The sequence below is a fragment of the Triturus cristatus genome, chromosome 3_2 (assembly GCF_964204655.1).
Source record: "Triturus cristatus chromosome 3_2, aTriCri1.1, whole genome shotgun sequence".
Lineage (NCBI taxonomy): Eukaryota > Metazoa > Chordata > Amphibia > Caudata > Salamandridae > Triturus > Triturus cristatus.
Genome location: NC_140584.1, coordinates 447,851,086 through 447,865,048, shown reverse-complemented (window position 1 = coordinate 447,865,048; position 13,963 = coordinate 447,851,086). Strand labels below are relative to the sequence as shown.

Sequence of the window (13,963 nt, the reverse complement as noted above, 5' to 3'; positions counted from 1 at the left end):
CTTTAATTTGCTGGCGGACTTTTTATCGGAGTTCCAATACTTTCTCAATTTTTCTTTAGGTAGAACATGTAAATTGACTCCAGAAGCTGTACTGCTCGGGGTAGTAGTCTCCGATGGTAATGGTAGGGAGCATGCATCGGAGCATCGCTTTCTATTTATCTGTATGTCTATTGTTAGACTATGTATTACTTCTAAATGGGTTGACTCGGCTCCCCCCATGTTTGGAGAATGGAGAACTAGGATTTTGGCCATATATCACTTAGAAACCGCTCTGTATAGGCTTAAACGACCGGGGAAAAAAAGATTTGGATTGCAAATGTGGGATTATATCAAAAAATGTCTTTGACCTGTTTTTTGTTGTGGGAAATACTAAAGTCTGGGAATGTATTTTTTTGTTATTTGCTCTTTTTATGCTTATTCATGGATAAATTAATAAAAATATTAAAATAAAAAAAACGAAGGAGGGACCGTTTAGAAAGGACAGTAAAGGGGAGCCAATTGAAAGATGGGTGGAAAATGGGAGGTTCTTCAAGTCTTACCTGAATATACCATGCCTCGACCTAAAAAAGAGGGAAGAAATTCATGTATAACTAAGCAAGCATTTGCAATGCAATAGGTCTCACATTTTCGAAACTTTGACCTATTAGCATTGTAAATGGTAATGCCTTTCATATGTACTTTCTACTTATAGTTGTTGCTTGCAGGTTTTCAAAACTCATACATAAAAGGTATTGTCATTTACAATGCCAATAGCTCAAAATCTCGCAAAAATGTGAGATCTAATGCATTGCAATTGCTTGTTATGTCTACACAGTGTCTTGTGCAGCAAGACCGGAAGCAGGAATGGATTGAGGGGAGGGGGTGTGGAGTGGTGTGGGGAGCAGAGAGGGCATGCTGCTCCTGAATATTGGGCTCTGCTTTCAGGACATGTGAGGAGAGGAGAAGAACAGGTGGGGTGGGAGTGATGAGGAGCAGTGGAAAGGAGGTTGCCATGCTGTAACCTAAAGCGTGGCGCCTGTGTTGTTAATATAAAAGTGGGTAAGCGGTTATGTTTGACTGAGTGTTGGGCAGCTGTGCGGCCGCCATTGATTACTTAGTTTCCTGGTCACAAGAATACAATTATAAAAGTGGGCACCTGCTAAAATATTGAGTGGCGCCGATGTTGTTAACGATGAAAGTTTGCTTGGTGCCCGAGGGCGGGACAGCAATGAGGAGCAAGCGTGTTGCGCTGCCAAAAAAAAAAGGGAACAGGAGCATGCGCCCGCTAAAGTGAAATAAAAAATAACATAGATGAAAAGGTACAGGTTGGCCACTATTGGTAATAGAAATGTAAACGCGAGCGCCGTGCTGAAACCATAGCTTGGCGCCCTGTGGCAAAGCGGGCACCCTTGCAGGAAAGCATGTTGTGCTTGCAATAGGAAATAGTGCTCACAGAATGTAGATAAAACAGACCGTGTAACAACACAAGTAAAAAGTCCAGTACTCATGGGAGGTTACAAATGCAGACAAGGCAGTAAAAAGGAGGGACTACTAAGCCTATTCATGAATCAAAAGCAACCATTTGGGAAGAAGAGCAACAGGAGCCAATTGAAAAGATGGCGGAGCTTCAAGTCCATAACTGAATACAGCATGCCTCGCAGAGCAACGCATGCGCTGCCCAGGCTTGACCTAAAAAAAGGGGTAAAAGTAAATCCAGAGGATGATTCCACGGTTTCCAGATGAGGAGTTCTAAATACTAACTGAAGATTACGGTCCCAAGTATTCAAAATAGCTATTCCAAAGAGCTAATATAATGCAAAAGATAGGCGAAACGAAAAATACAATTGAGAAGAGGAAGAAGGAAAAAAAAGGGTCCAATCAAAAGATCACAGTAGCATCAAAGGATCATCACTAATTAAGTGTTAATTGCAGGGAGGAAAAGTAAATAGGAGTGAGGACAAGACCAAGAGAAAATGCATCCCAGGTTATGCGTGTCGAAAGCATGCATTAAATACATATATGAAACGCCTGGAGAGATGACCCGTTCAAACAGGGGGCAAGACTTGTATGAGGTACTCAATAGTGCACAGTCAGTCCATCAAGTATTTAGTTACAATCCATGACAGGAGATGTTAAGGACAATGGTTCTGTCCAGACATGGGTAAAGTTCAACAACAATGGCACATGTTATAACATGTTCCATTGTAAGCCAGACACTCATTAGCAAAGTATTGAAAGCATATCAATTCATTAGAAAGACATGGAGATCCCGGTCTACATTAAGTCAAATATCCACCACTCTGTGTCGAATGATCCGTCTACTTTCCAACTGTCATTGTGCCAGATCTTCCCTCGGCATAGGCCCCAGTGTATCTATACCATGGAAGCTAATTCTGAATTTCCCACAGTGACCATGTTTTGTATTATAGTGGACAGCAAACGGGTTGCTAATGTTATTGTTTCTAATGCCACAAAAGTGCTCCTGAATATGCTCTTTTAGGTGTCTGATGGTGCTGCCAATATACATGCGTCTACATTCACAGATGATGCATTAGATTACAAACCTGTTGTTACAGTTCATGAACAAGACCACTGATTTATTGTCAGTAAAATTGCTCTCCCACCTTTGCAGCTCCACCATAAAGTGAGGCCCTCCTGAGCCCCTGCACTCTCGAGTGTTGGTGTTCGAGGCACTCCTCCACCCGCAGGTGGACCTCCGACTCCTTCTCTCGCTCTGCTTTTCCTCTCTTTTCTGCTCAGTTTAACTCGTTTTCACCCTCAATTTTATTTCACCCTTTTCTCTCTCTCTCTCTTTCCTTCACTTTTCCCTTTTTCCCACTTTTTGCGCCCGTTTTCCACGCCACCTCTGCCTCCGCAACCCCTCTCTCCAGCACGACCAGCGCGAACGGCCCAAGCCAGTTCCCCGCCCTGCTCCCGCCTCCCAACTGTCCAGCCCTCTCCGACCCATACTTAATGGCGGTTGTTGCTGGGACAGGCGAGCAAGACCACTGACTCATTGTCAGTGAAATTGCTCTCCCACCCTCTCAGCTCCACCATCAAGTGAGGCACTCCTGAGCCCCTGCACTCTTGACTGTTGGTGTTCGAGGCCCTCCTCCACCCGCAGGTTATTCCTGTGCGTCATCCCTGGTGGTCCAGTGGACCCCTGACTCCTGCTCTCGCTCCACTTTGCCTCTCCTTTTCTGCTTCGTTTTTACTAGTTTTTCACCCTCATTTTTATTTCACCCTTCTCACTCTCTCTATCTCTTTCCTTCACTTCTTCCTTTGTCCCACTTTTTTGCGCCCGTTTTCCCCGCCGCTGCTGTCCCTGGGGCCCCTCACCCCAACACTACCTGCGCGACCGGCCCAAGCCAGTCCCCCTCCCCGCTCCCATCTCCCAGCTGTCCAGCCCTCCCCCGACTCCACTCAATGGTGGCAGCATGCAGCGAGCGCGCCACTGGCAAGCCTGTCTGCGCCCATCCCCGACCGCGACCAGCGCCAGGAATCCTGGTACTCTGCATGCCAACGCTACAACCCAGCGGCACGCGACGCACTCAACCCAGGCCGCAACAACAACTGCAAGCCAGCATCACCAGCCGACACCCACGGACCCTTCAGCTGTCACCGCTGCCTGCACACCTACAGCACCGCCAGGAACACGGACCCAGCTCAACCCACCCTCAAGAACACACCCGAACCGAAGACACTGCAATGCATCCTCCTCAACGTCCGATCACTCCACAAACACACCACCGAAAACTGGGACCTCCTCTACAGCACCACCCCGGACGTAGCATTCCTCACCGAAACCTGGACCAACACCACCTTGGGACCGGACATCTCCTTCGCCATCACCATTCCACAAGGATACAAGATCTCCCGTCCGAGAGGAGGAATCGCCATCGTCCACAAATCCACCCTCCGCCTGAGCACACTCCCCGACGAGCCCACAGACCTGATGTAACAACTTCACTTCAAGATACAGGCCAACTCTACCACCACCCTCAGGAGAACCCTCATCTACCGACCCCCCTGGACCCAGCGGACGTGTCACCAACTCCATCACAGACATCATCTCCCCGCAAGCCATCGCATCCACCAACTACACCATACTGGGAGACCTCAACTTCCACCGCGACAACCAACTAGACCGTAACACCGCATCCCTCCTGGACAACCTCCACAACATTGGACTCCGCCAGATCGTGACCGAACCCACACACTCAGCTGGACACACCTTAGACCCCCTCTTCACAACAGAAAACCCCATCGCTTTCAGCCACACCATCGAACTCCCGTGGACAGACCATCGATGCATCCACTTCACCTTCAGAACACCCACCACCCACAGACACCATCACCTGCTCCCATGGAGAAACTGGACCAAAATCACCGACGACCAGCTCACCTCCTCACTCGGCAACTCCACCCCAACCACCGCGGAAGACGACGACCTCAACACCGCAGCCCAAACTCGGCACAGATGGATCACATACAGCGCTAACACCATAGCCCTCCTCAAGAAGAACAACACCACATACGAAAGCCAGATGTTTTACCACCAAACTTCGAGAGTCCAGACGCACCTGCCGCTGCCTCGAGAAGGCCTGGAGGAACTCCAAATCCACAGAAGCCCACAACAACTTCAAAGCCACCACCAACACATCAGAAATACAAGGAAAACAGCAATCAAAGACAGAATCTCCACACATGCCCTATATAGCAAAGAACTCTTCAACATCATCAAGGAGTTCAACCAACCCACCAGCGAGTCGACTGACATTCCTCCCTCACAAGACCTCTGCAACAAACTCAGCACCTTCTTCCACTACAAAATCAAGAACATCTATGACCACTTCGACGAAGACAACCAACAAAGTGAACCCTCGCCAGCCACCCCCAACATCCTGAAGCCAACGATTGACAGCTGGACAGCCCTCACCACCAAAGACACACTGAGACGATGAAGTCAATCCACTCCGGGGCCCCCACGGACCCCTGCCCCCACCACATCTTCAACAGAGCCGCAGGCACCATTGCACCCATGCTTCACCACACCATCCACCTTTCCTTGGCAAATGCCTTCTTCCCCGACAATTGGAAACACGCCGAGATCAACCCCCTCCTGAAGAAGCCCTAGGCAGACCCCACCGGCCTCAAAAACTACAGACCCATCTCCCTGCTCCCGTTCCCAGCGAAAGTCATCGAGAAAGCCATCAACAACCAACTCACCACCTTCATCGAAGAACACAACATCCTCGACCCGTCCCAATCTGGCTTCAGAAAAAACCACAGCACAAACTGCCCTCCTCGCTGCAACAGACAACATCCGCTCCCTACTGGACAAAGGAGAAACAGTAGCCCTCATCCTCCTCGACCTCTCAGCGGCCTTCAACACTGTATCCCACTGCACCCTAAAATGCGGACTCCACGACGCAGGTATCCGGAACAAGGCCCTCAACTGGATCCACTCTTTCCTCTCTGGCAGAACGCACCGGGTCAGACTCCCCCTTTCCTCTCGGACCCTACACCAGCCACCGGCGGAGTCTCCCAGGGATCCTCCCTCAGCCCAACGCTTTTCAACGTCTACATGGGTCCGCTCGCCCCCATCGTCAGAACCTACGGACTCGACATTGCTTCATACGCAGACGACACCCAACTCCTTCTCTCCCTATCCAACGAACCCAACGCAGCCAAACACAACTTCCAAGAAGGCATGGAAGCTGTCTCCAAATGGATGAAAAGCAGCTGCCTACAACTTAACACTGACAAAACAGATGTACTCATCATGGGCCCAAACCTCGACGCCTGGAACGACACCTGGTGGACCCCATCTTCGGAAGCCCATCCACCCCCACGGACCCCGCACACAACCTTGGAATCATCCAGGACTCTGAGCGCAAAATGGACCGCCAGATCAACTCCGTTGCATCCCCCTGCTTCCACACCCTCCGCCTCCTACGTAAGACCTTCAAATGGATCCCCCTCGAGCACAGAAAAACCGTCACCCACGCCCTCGTCACCAGCAGACTTGACTACGGCAACGCACTCTACACCGGAATAAACTAAAACCTCACCCACAAACTACAAAACATCCAGAACGCCGCCGCAAGACTGGCCCTCAACCCGCCAAGACACTGCCACATCTCCCAGCACCTGCGCACACTCCACTGGCTCCCCATTGAGACTAGAATCACCTGCAAGATCCTCACCCACGCACACAAAGCCCTCCACAACACTTGGCCAGCGTACCTGAACAGCCGACTCAACTTCCACGCATCCCAAAGAACACTACAATCAGCCCAGCTCTCCTACGCTGTGGTTCCCTGTGCTAGAAAGACCAGATTGGGAGGCTGCTCCTTCTCCTTCCTAACGGCCAGAGCCTGGAACGCCCCACCGCTCCACCTCAGACAGACAACATCACTCCCCATCTTCATGAGAAACCTCAAAACTTGGCTCTTCGACAGACCCCCTCCTTGATGGACTGGATCCTGCTCCTCCCCAGTGCCTTGAGACCCTTACGGGTGAGTAGTCCCGCTCTACAAACACATGATTTGATTTTATTTGATTTATGAACTTAGTTATTGTGTAGATCCTATTCATGTTATATTGAAAGGTAGAGATTTTGTCTTTGGCATATTGACAAACACTGCACTGGCCACATTTGTAAAAACCCTTAGGTGGTGTAGGAACATCATTACCAACTACTTTGGGAAGTGCTTGTCATGGACTTTTTCCAACTTCTTGTTTGTGGGATCTCTCTGGGGGACACTTCATTTTGTATACTCACCTTTCCGTGATACTGTTATTCCTTAATATAGGAGTATGAGCATGTAGCACGATCACAGCTTTGGATTTGCACTGCACTGGGGTTAGCTCTATATCCTTTTCTTGGTATGATCCTGTAGATTGTGGGCTTGGGATTTTTGGAAAATACGAAATTGTTGTTGATGTGTAGCTTTCGCACTTTGGTGTTCTATTCTTACCTTTATTAGGATACATAATAGAATGTACATATGTTTTTTGCAGCCTTGAAAAAGTCACAAAGACGAAGCACGTGTCGGCGGCTGCGTATTCTGATGCTGTATACTTGTTCAATACAAGCTGTGAATATGAAAAATAAAAATTGAGTGACGCACCGTTGGACTCATTCAATACTACTTTGACTCATAGGACAACAATTTAAGGACTTTCCTTAAATATTTATGGTATTTTACATGTTCTGGGGTCTGGTATTCTGACCTGCTGAGTCGGAGAGTCTAACCCCTGCTCCGTCAACCTTTTTGGGAGGACCAATGCAACAAGGTTGCTATGGAATTCCTCTGGGTTATTTAAAATGTATATGTAGTCAGTACATACACTACTATTTTTTTTATACATTTAGCATTCCGCACAATGATAACAATACCAATGTGATATTGTATTGAAAAAAAAACCAAAAAGGCATGAATATAAGGGGAGAGATATTTTGAGAAAACAAAGACTGGATGTATGAGAGCTAGCTTTGCACAAAAATCCAAAATAGAATTAGAGTTGGCAGACGTAGAAGCCATATTAAAAAAAAAAAAAGCCAGGTATCGAGCATTTAATTAGGCTCTACAGACATTGATCCCAAAGACAAAGTAAAAACTCATGGTGTAAACTTCAGGATGCCCATTTGCAGTCATGGAATGCAGCTGTGGTGGTATCGTACTGCCATCTAAGACTGCTGAGGAGAGCTCACCCGCAGTGGAACAGAATCCAAGCAAGACTGGCAGAGTCATTATTATCCCACAGATTGATTACTGCAGTTCTGTGCAGGCACAAATAAACGTAACATCTGGAAATAACTTATCCTGAATACTTTTTTCACATGGACAGGTATTGAGATGTCTCTGAGAGCGCATCTTACATCCGCTTTACACATAATTCTGGTTGTCACTGGCAACCAGAGCATATTTCTTTACGTGCTTACCCTGGTCTACAATTTACTGTGTGCTGGTTTCCCTGACTATTTAAATAACAGGCTACTAGTCTGTTGCCCAGGTAAGACTATTAATGAGTGTTGAAAACAATTTTTAAGAGAGGGAGGGAAGGCACATTAAGTATTTTCACAGGCTTGGGGAATATGTATTTAATGCAGAGCTGAGTATTTCATTGAATGCTTAAATGTGGGTGATGCAGAACTTTTTCATCACTGTACTAAATCCATCCACACTTTACAAATGTGAGACTTTAAGCTTGGCTAGCCATGGTACTGAAATACTCATGCTGTACTAGTTTTCACACGAATCTCATGACCCCAGAATCAGGACTACAAGTAAGTGACCTTTTCTGGCTTTCTTAGATTTGCTGTGTGGATTTAGAATAATTTAAATGTTTCATTCTGTGATCAGCTGCTGACTTTGATAAAATCAGTTTTACTTCAGTCAGTAGTTAGCCTCACGTAATGCAGGCTTTGTGAAGTATACTGTATAGCCATGTTTGAGTAAATTTAAAAACTCTTTGTGCTCAGTAATTCAACTCTTTGATCTGTTTTTGCCAGTGCCAGACTCCAAGACCCAGCTGCTTTGTTTGAACCAGAACAAGCAAAGAAGATCTTAGAGGAGTGGCTGCCACATCTGGAAAAGATGTTGTGCCTACAGGAGACTCTCCACAATTCTCGTAGTTCACCCAAGTTAGACATTGATTCGCATAGGGCACACTTGGCCAATGATGACCAGGGAATGACTTTGGCTGATAATGAACTGAAGGAATGCAGTGATACGGTCCATCCAGAGGAAGAAGAGCAAGTGCTGAAGATTGAATTTGTCCCTCCCAAAAAGACACAGCCACTCTGCTTCCATGTAAGGCCTCCCTGTACCTTACCAGCACACATTCTGAAGGATCTGATGGTACTAACAACTCTATGCTTAGAATTAAAAGTGTTTGGTGGTGTAAATGAGTGGTCGGGTGAGAATGCTGATCAGGACCTACCATCCTCTTGCCTCACATGCCAGTTCATGAAGACTTACTTTTTCTTGTTGGATCTTACTAGACTAAAGCAGTACATACTCTTCAATTATTCCAGCAACCCCAATGTGTGGGAAACCTACATTCAGGGTTTGAAAGGTAATTCTTCCTTTTTTGTAATAATTTATAAAATGACATAATTTGGTTCTAAAGGGACATAATTTCAGAAAGTGTGATGTGGGTGGCATTTATTTGGAGGACAGTCCTCTTATGTTTGTCTTGAATGTAAAGCAAACAGGGAAGAATAAGAATCCAGAGAATGCTATTTATATATACCATGTTTACAAATTGAAATGCAAATGCCATATTTTATCCTACTTGATCTTATCATTTGTATTTCACTATATTTGCTTTGGAGCCGTCTTGCCACCTATTTTCCAGGTTGTACTGGAGCATGAACCTGTATAAAGTTTTATGCTTCGCACACTCCTGTCGTTCAGTGGTTGAATTAAAAAAAGTTCAAATGGGCATGAAGAACAATGTGTGTATTGACAGCGAGATCATGCAGGGCACAACAAATGGCTTTAGCTTTTTGTGTGTTCTTTATCTAGCTGTATGTACTCTGTAGCATGGTACAGATATCACCTTATTATCTAGGGTCCTCTTTTTCTGATGTGAGGCTTTCCCATCGTTGGACATTGGATAGGATACAAAACACTGAAGGAATACAGGGTGTTTCTGAATATCAGCTCTACCGTTCATTTATTTAAGTCCTGAAACGTTATTCCTCAGTTCACTGGATCTTGTCAATCATTATTCATACATTTTATGAGCCAAGATACAGTCCACTTCCTAACCCTTACGTTCATCTTTTACTCCTTGAGTGCCGGTTAATAAAAGCAAAAAGGGGGGATAAACTCATCGGATCTGCATCATAGGATCTTCATTGATAGTCGTATATTACAATAATTCTCTGCTGCCATTGTTGACTCCAAACTCTTTTTGCCATGCATTTCGAAAGAGGGTTATAAATTTAACATGTGCAGTGTAAAAAAGGGTACACTGACTGAATCTTTTCTCAAATTTTCACTCATTTACTAAGAAAACCATTACTAAACTACAATGCAGCATTTTAATCCTAGAATGCTGACTAAAGGTGTGTTGAATGAGGGTAAAAGTCGGTACAATAGTCATTAGATCAGGAAAGTGAAAATTAAGGTCAGCTGTGCGCTTAAGAAGCCTACATGTTTCCAGTCCCAGAATGCACTGTAATTGCAGTTGCCTCTCAGAGCTAGTTCTTTTTTTCAAGATCTTGAGAGTGAGTCCAAGTACACTGTCGTTGTTATTGTCTTATCCAATTTCCATTGTTTTTTTTCTTTAAAAAACTTGTGATTCAATCAGTAGTTTTTATCTCTGGAATTTTCAAACGTTCTTTACCTTTTCCAGGGACATTTTCCAGCTGCAAAGCCTTTACTTTTTTTGTAAAGTTGTCTCCATGTGGCAATTAAAACGGAGCTTCTGATCCCCATCAGTTCTGCACAGTCTGTCTCCCAGGAACACATTCCTCTGCAAAATCTGATTTTTTTGTGCAAAAATATCCAAAAGAACACTGAAAGATCATAAGTGCATCAGAGTGCGTAGAAAGCTTAAAGGCATGAAGGCCGCAGAGGATGTGAAAAGGGCTCTCAACGAGAGGGTTCTGCTTCAGTTGCACCTGATACCCCAACAAAAACATCTAGAAGGGAAATAAAATGGAGGCCTTGTCATTCCTGCTGCCCAAGTCACTGTCGATCTCACACAGTGTGAAAAAGATCAACGTCTGATAGATTTGCAGCTCCAACATGTTCTCCATTGGTAGTTGGATGACAAGCATGTTGGAGACGCCAAAGCACAACTCTTTTTGACTCCGGGAACATCTTCAATCTAAAAGCATTCCCTCCGTCTGACGTTACTTTCCCGCGCTACATTGTTTCACTTGAGTTATGATTCACTGCTGAGATGAGTATCAACGTCCAGACTCTCAACATTGGTGCATTTTTCTGCAATACTCTGGTTGACTGCAAGAGTGTTGCTGGGTTATCTTCTGCATCAAGGAGTTCCAGCATCAGGGAAAAGATTTAGTTTATTCCCGGATGTCAAACCAGCCCCTCTGTGGCCTGTATCTTTTAGGATTCTAACAGAAGATCCAATACAAACTTTTCTGAGATCGTTGAATCTGCTCCATCTGTTACGTCGAAGGATGGTCTCGAGACCAACATCATGGTCTTTGATCAGAAAGAGGCCTCCCTTTCCTCGGAAGTCACCTCGGCCACCATGTTCACTACTTCCTCAACATAGTATCACCCCCTACCTCACAGTCCCTATTGAGGTCGACTGGATGGGATACAGACATCTCATACACCAACATCTTTCTCTGGATCTCAACATATCTTAGCCAGAGTTGCTGCAAATGTAAACATTCCTCTTAAAGCCCCTCAAACTTCTTGTTTGGTAACCATTGAGACCTTACAAACTCACTCTGCATCTAGACCATTATTTCTTTAGTACCTGGTCTGTTGGAGCTAGCAGATGAGAAGTTTTTGAGTCCGGCAACAACTTACTTGAAGAAGTACAGGTCTCTAGAACAAGACCTGACTTTTGTATGCCTTGATCCTTAGCCAGACTTATATTGTCAGCAGTCACACCTTAGCCCCAGAAACAACAGCTCACCCAAGGCGAAAGCAAAAGAAAGAATGCTGTGGGTAAAAGATCTGTGGTATTGCTGCCACGGCAGTTAAGGCTGCCAGTGCTACTGCCCTGCTTGGAAATACGAATCAGATATACAAAAGAGTACTGTGGGAACTTTGCAAAACCTTAGTGAGGACTTAACTAGAGGAAGGATGTCAGTGAAATTCTTCAGGAAGGTCTTCCAATTTCAAATCAAATAATCTGTGCCTTTATAAACTTGACGGACTTGGCAGTATCAGAGTACTGCCACGAAATTACTCTGAAGAAATCGTCCTGGTTATGACTGCCATCTTTAAAACCAGATGCTCAGCTAAAGATCCTCAGTCTTCCTTCTTCTGTAACCTCTCTATTTTGAAAACATTCTCATAAAAAATGAATCAGCAACCTTAAAAGCAGCAGGCTTTAAGAGAGGAAGATTTTTTTCAGGTCTCGATATTGCCAAAAAGACCACAGGTACTATCAATGGCTGAGTTTTCAGTCCCCTCTATGGCCCTATCAGCCCCATCAGCAGCACCACAACTGCTGCAGAGATTCCTGTATCAGCAGGAGCAAGGAGTGAAATCAAGATCATCCAATCCACAGCTGTCCTCCAATGTGTCTGGATGGCCTTCATCCAACAGAAGGCAATGCCTTGTCTTCCCTTCCTCGCTGTGCTCCACTGCAGTGGGGAATGGTATCTCACAACCCCTAAAAGGGTTACAGAGCATTACAAGCAACAAATCATCAATCATGCTTAAGGATACTCACTCCGATTGAGACAACTACCAACACCTGTACCTCCAACATCCACCCCATAACACTAACTGTCCAATCTGCACATGGAAACTGGTGATTTGCTAAAGAATACAGCAATAGAACATGCCCCGTCTCCAAAGGGGGAAAGGCATGTACTCATGTTACTTGTTAATCAAAAGGAGTGGCCCAAAGAAGCATTCAGTCCTGTGTCTAGTCGACAAATGGATCAGTGCGAGGGAAATTCTTAATGATAGCATTACGTCAAATCTTTTTGCATCTAAGAAAAGGAGACTGGGTATGTGTAATAGACCTTGCAGCCATAAGAAGCACAGGCTTTTTGGGGGGTTTTTGACAGGAAAGATACGCTTCCAGTATGCATCTGCCTCTACCCATACCTGAATAATTGACTACTCAAAGCCGGACACCCCAATCAAACTAAAAGAAGATCTCCAACCACAGTCTCTTCTTCATTGATTAGACCTCCTTATCATTTATCATAGTTGACAAAAACAACACAATACATAACTTTGGCCACAAGGCAAGTCATTCGAGCGCTTGGCAGTGTGCAGAAGAATAACACAAAAGTAATGAGCTTGGTGTGTTCTTCCCTCCCCTTGACAGGCACAGACAGAGCCTCTTTTGCGCATTGTGTTTCCAGTTCAGTCCAAGAGACCTCTGTACTGAGTCCTTGGGGCCATATGCACTCATATTTCTGTTTTTCCCCCAGGCCTTATATACCAATCTCTATTCCTGCACAGTGGTCCATACCCCTGACCCATGTTTGCCTTGGCGGGCCCTCTCATCCCTTCAGTGCATTGCCAGAACCCTCTTGCTCACCATATATTCTGTAGCAATAAGTGTGCACTAGGCTCCCTAAGGGGCCATGATATCCAACAGCATGACCCGGGGTCCATGTCCAATGGTTGTCCCACTACCCTCCCAATACGGCTGGTGACCTCACACCAGTACCCCTGGACCACTAGGCAAACACGGAGCACATGATAAAGAGAGCTCAGGGAGTGGCCACACAAAAAGCAGTCAGGCCATGTATCAGACATTCTCTCTAACTCCGATACAAACCCTGACATATTTAGGAATGATTTTACCTTCATGGGACAGAGTATTATCTATCTCGGAAAAGTGTTAACTACTCAAGAAGGGCTCCATATCTAACTGATTGTAAAATATCATCCCTTTTGGGCTTGATGGTTTCATGCATTGCTTTTGCACAACATGCAATGCTTCACACAAAACTACTACAACAGTATGTGGCGGATCAAAAGATGCAGATGGAATGACAAGCTTAATTTGAGACAATCAGCAAGCTAGCCTCTAGCCTGGTGGTGCAGTACAAGCAATCTGAATTAAGAAATTACTCTTCATCAAGACCTACCTACACCGAAACATTTAACATATGTCTTGTTACTGAGGTGGGTTGCTCGTTTAGGACATCTGCCTGTTCAGGGCCTATAGACTTTGGAAGAAGAGTCATGTCACATCAATTTCTTGGAGCTGAATGTAGCCCACATAGCTCTCAAGGGGTTCTAGTCATCTCTAACAGAGGATCTGAATATAGTGCAAACTGCCAACACCA

The 13,963-nt window shown here is 45.4% G+C and overlaps 1 protein-coding gene across 1 annotated transcript in view; it reads left to right on the top strand.

Annotated features, from left to right (window-relative positions):
• The window catches only part of HPS5 (HPS5 biogenesis of lysosomal organelles complex 2 subunit 2), a 484,255-nt gene that overhangs the window by 411,433 nt on the left and 58,859 nt on the right, over nt 1-13,963 (top strand). The window contains exon 16 of the mRNA XM_085648054.1: nt 8,501-9,066. Coding sequence (XP_085504180.1) covers nt 8,501-9,066 — 566 coding nt within the window. The remainder of the gene's footprint in view (nt 1-8,500; nt 9,067-13,963) is intronic.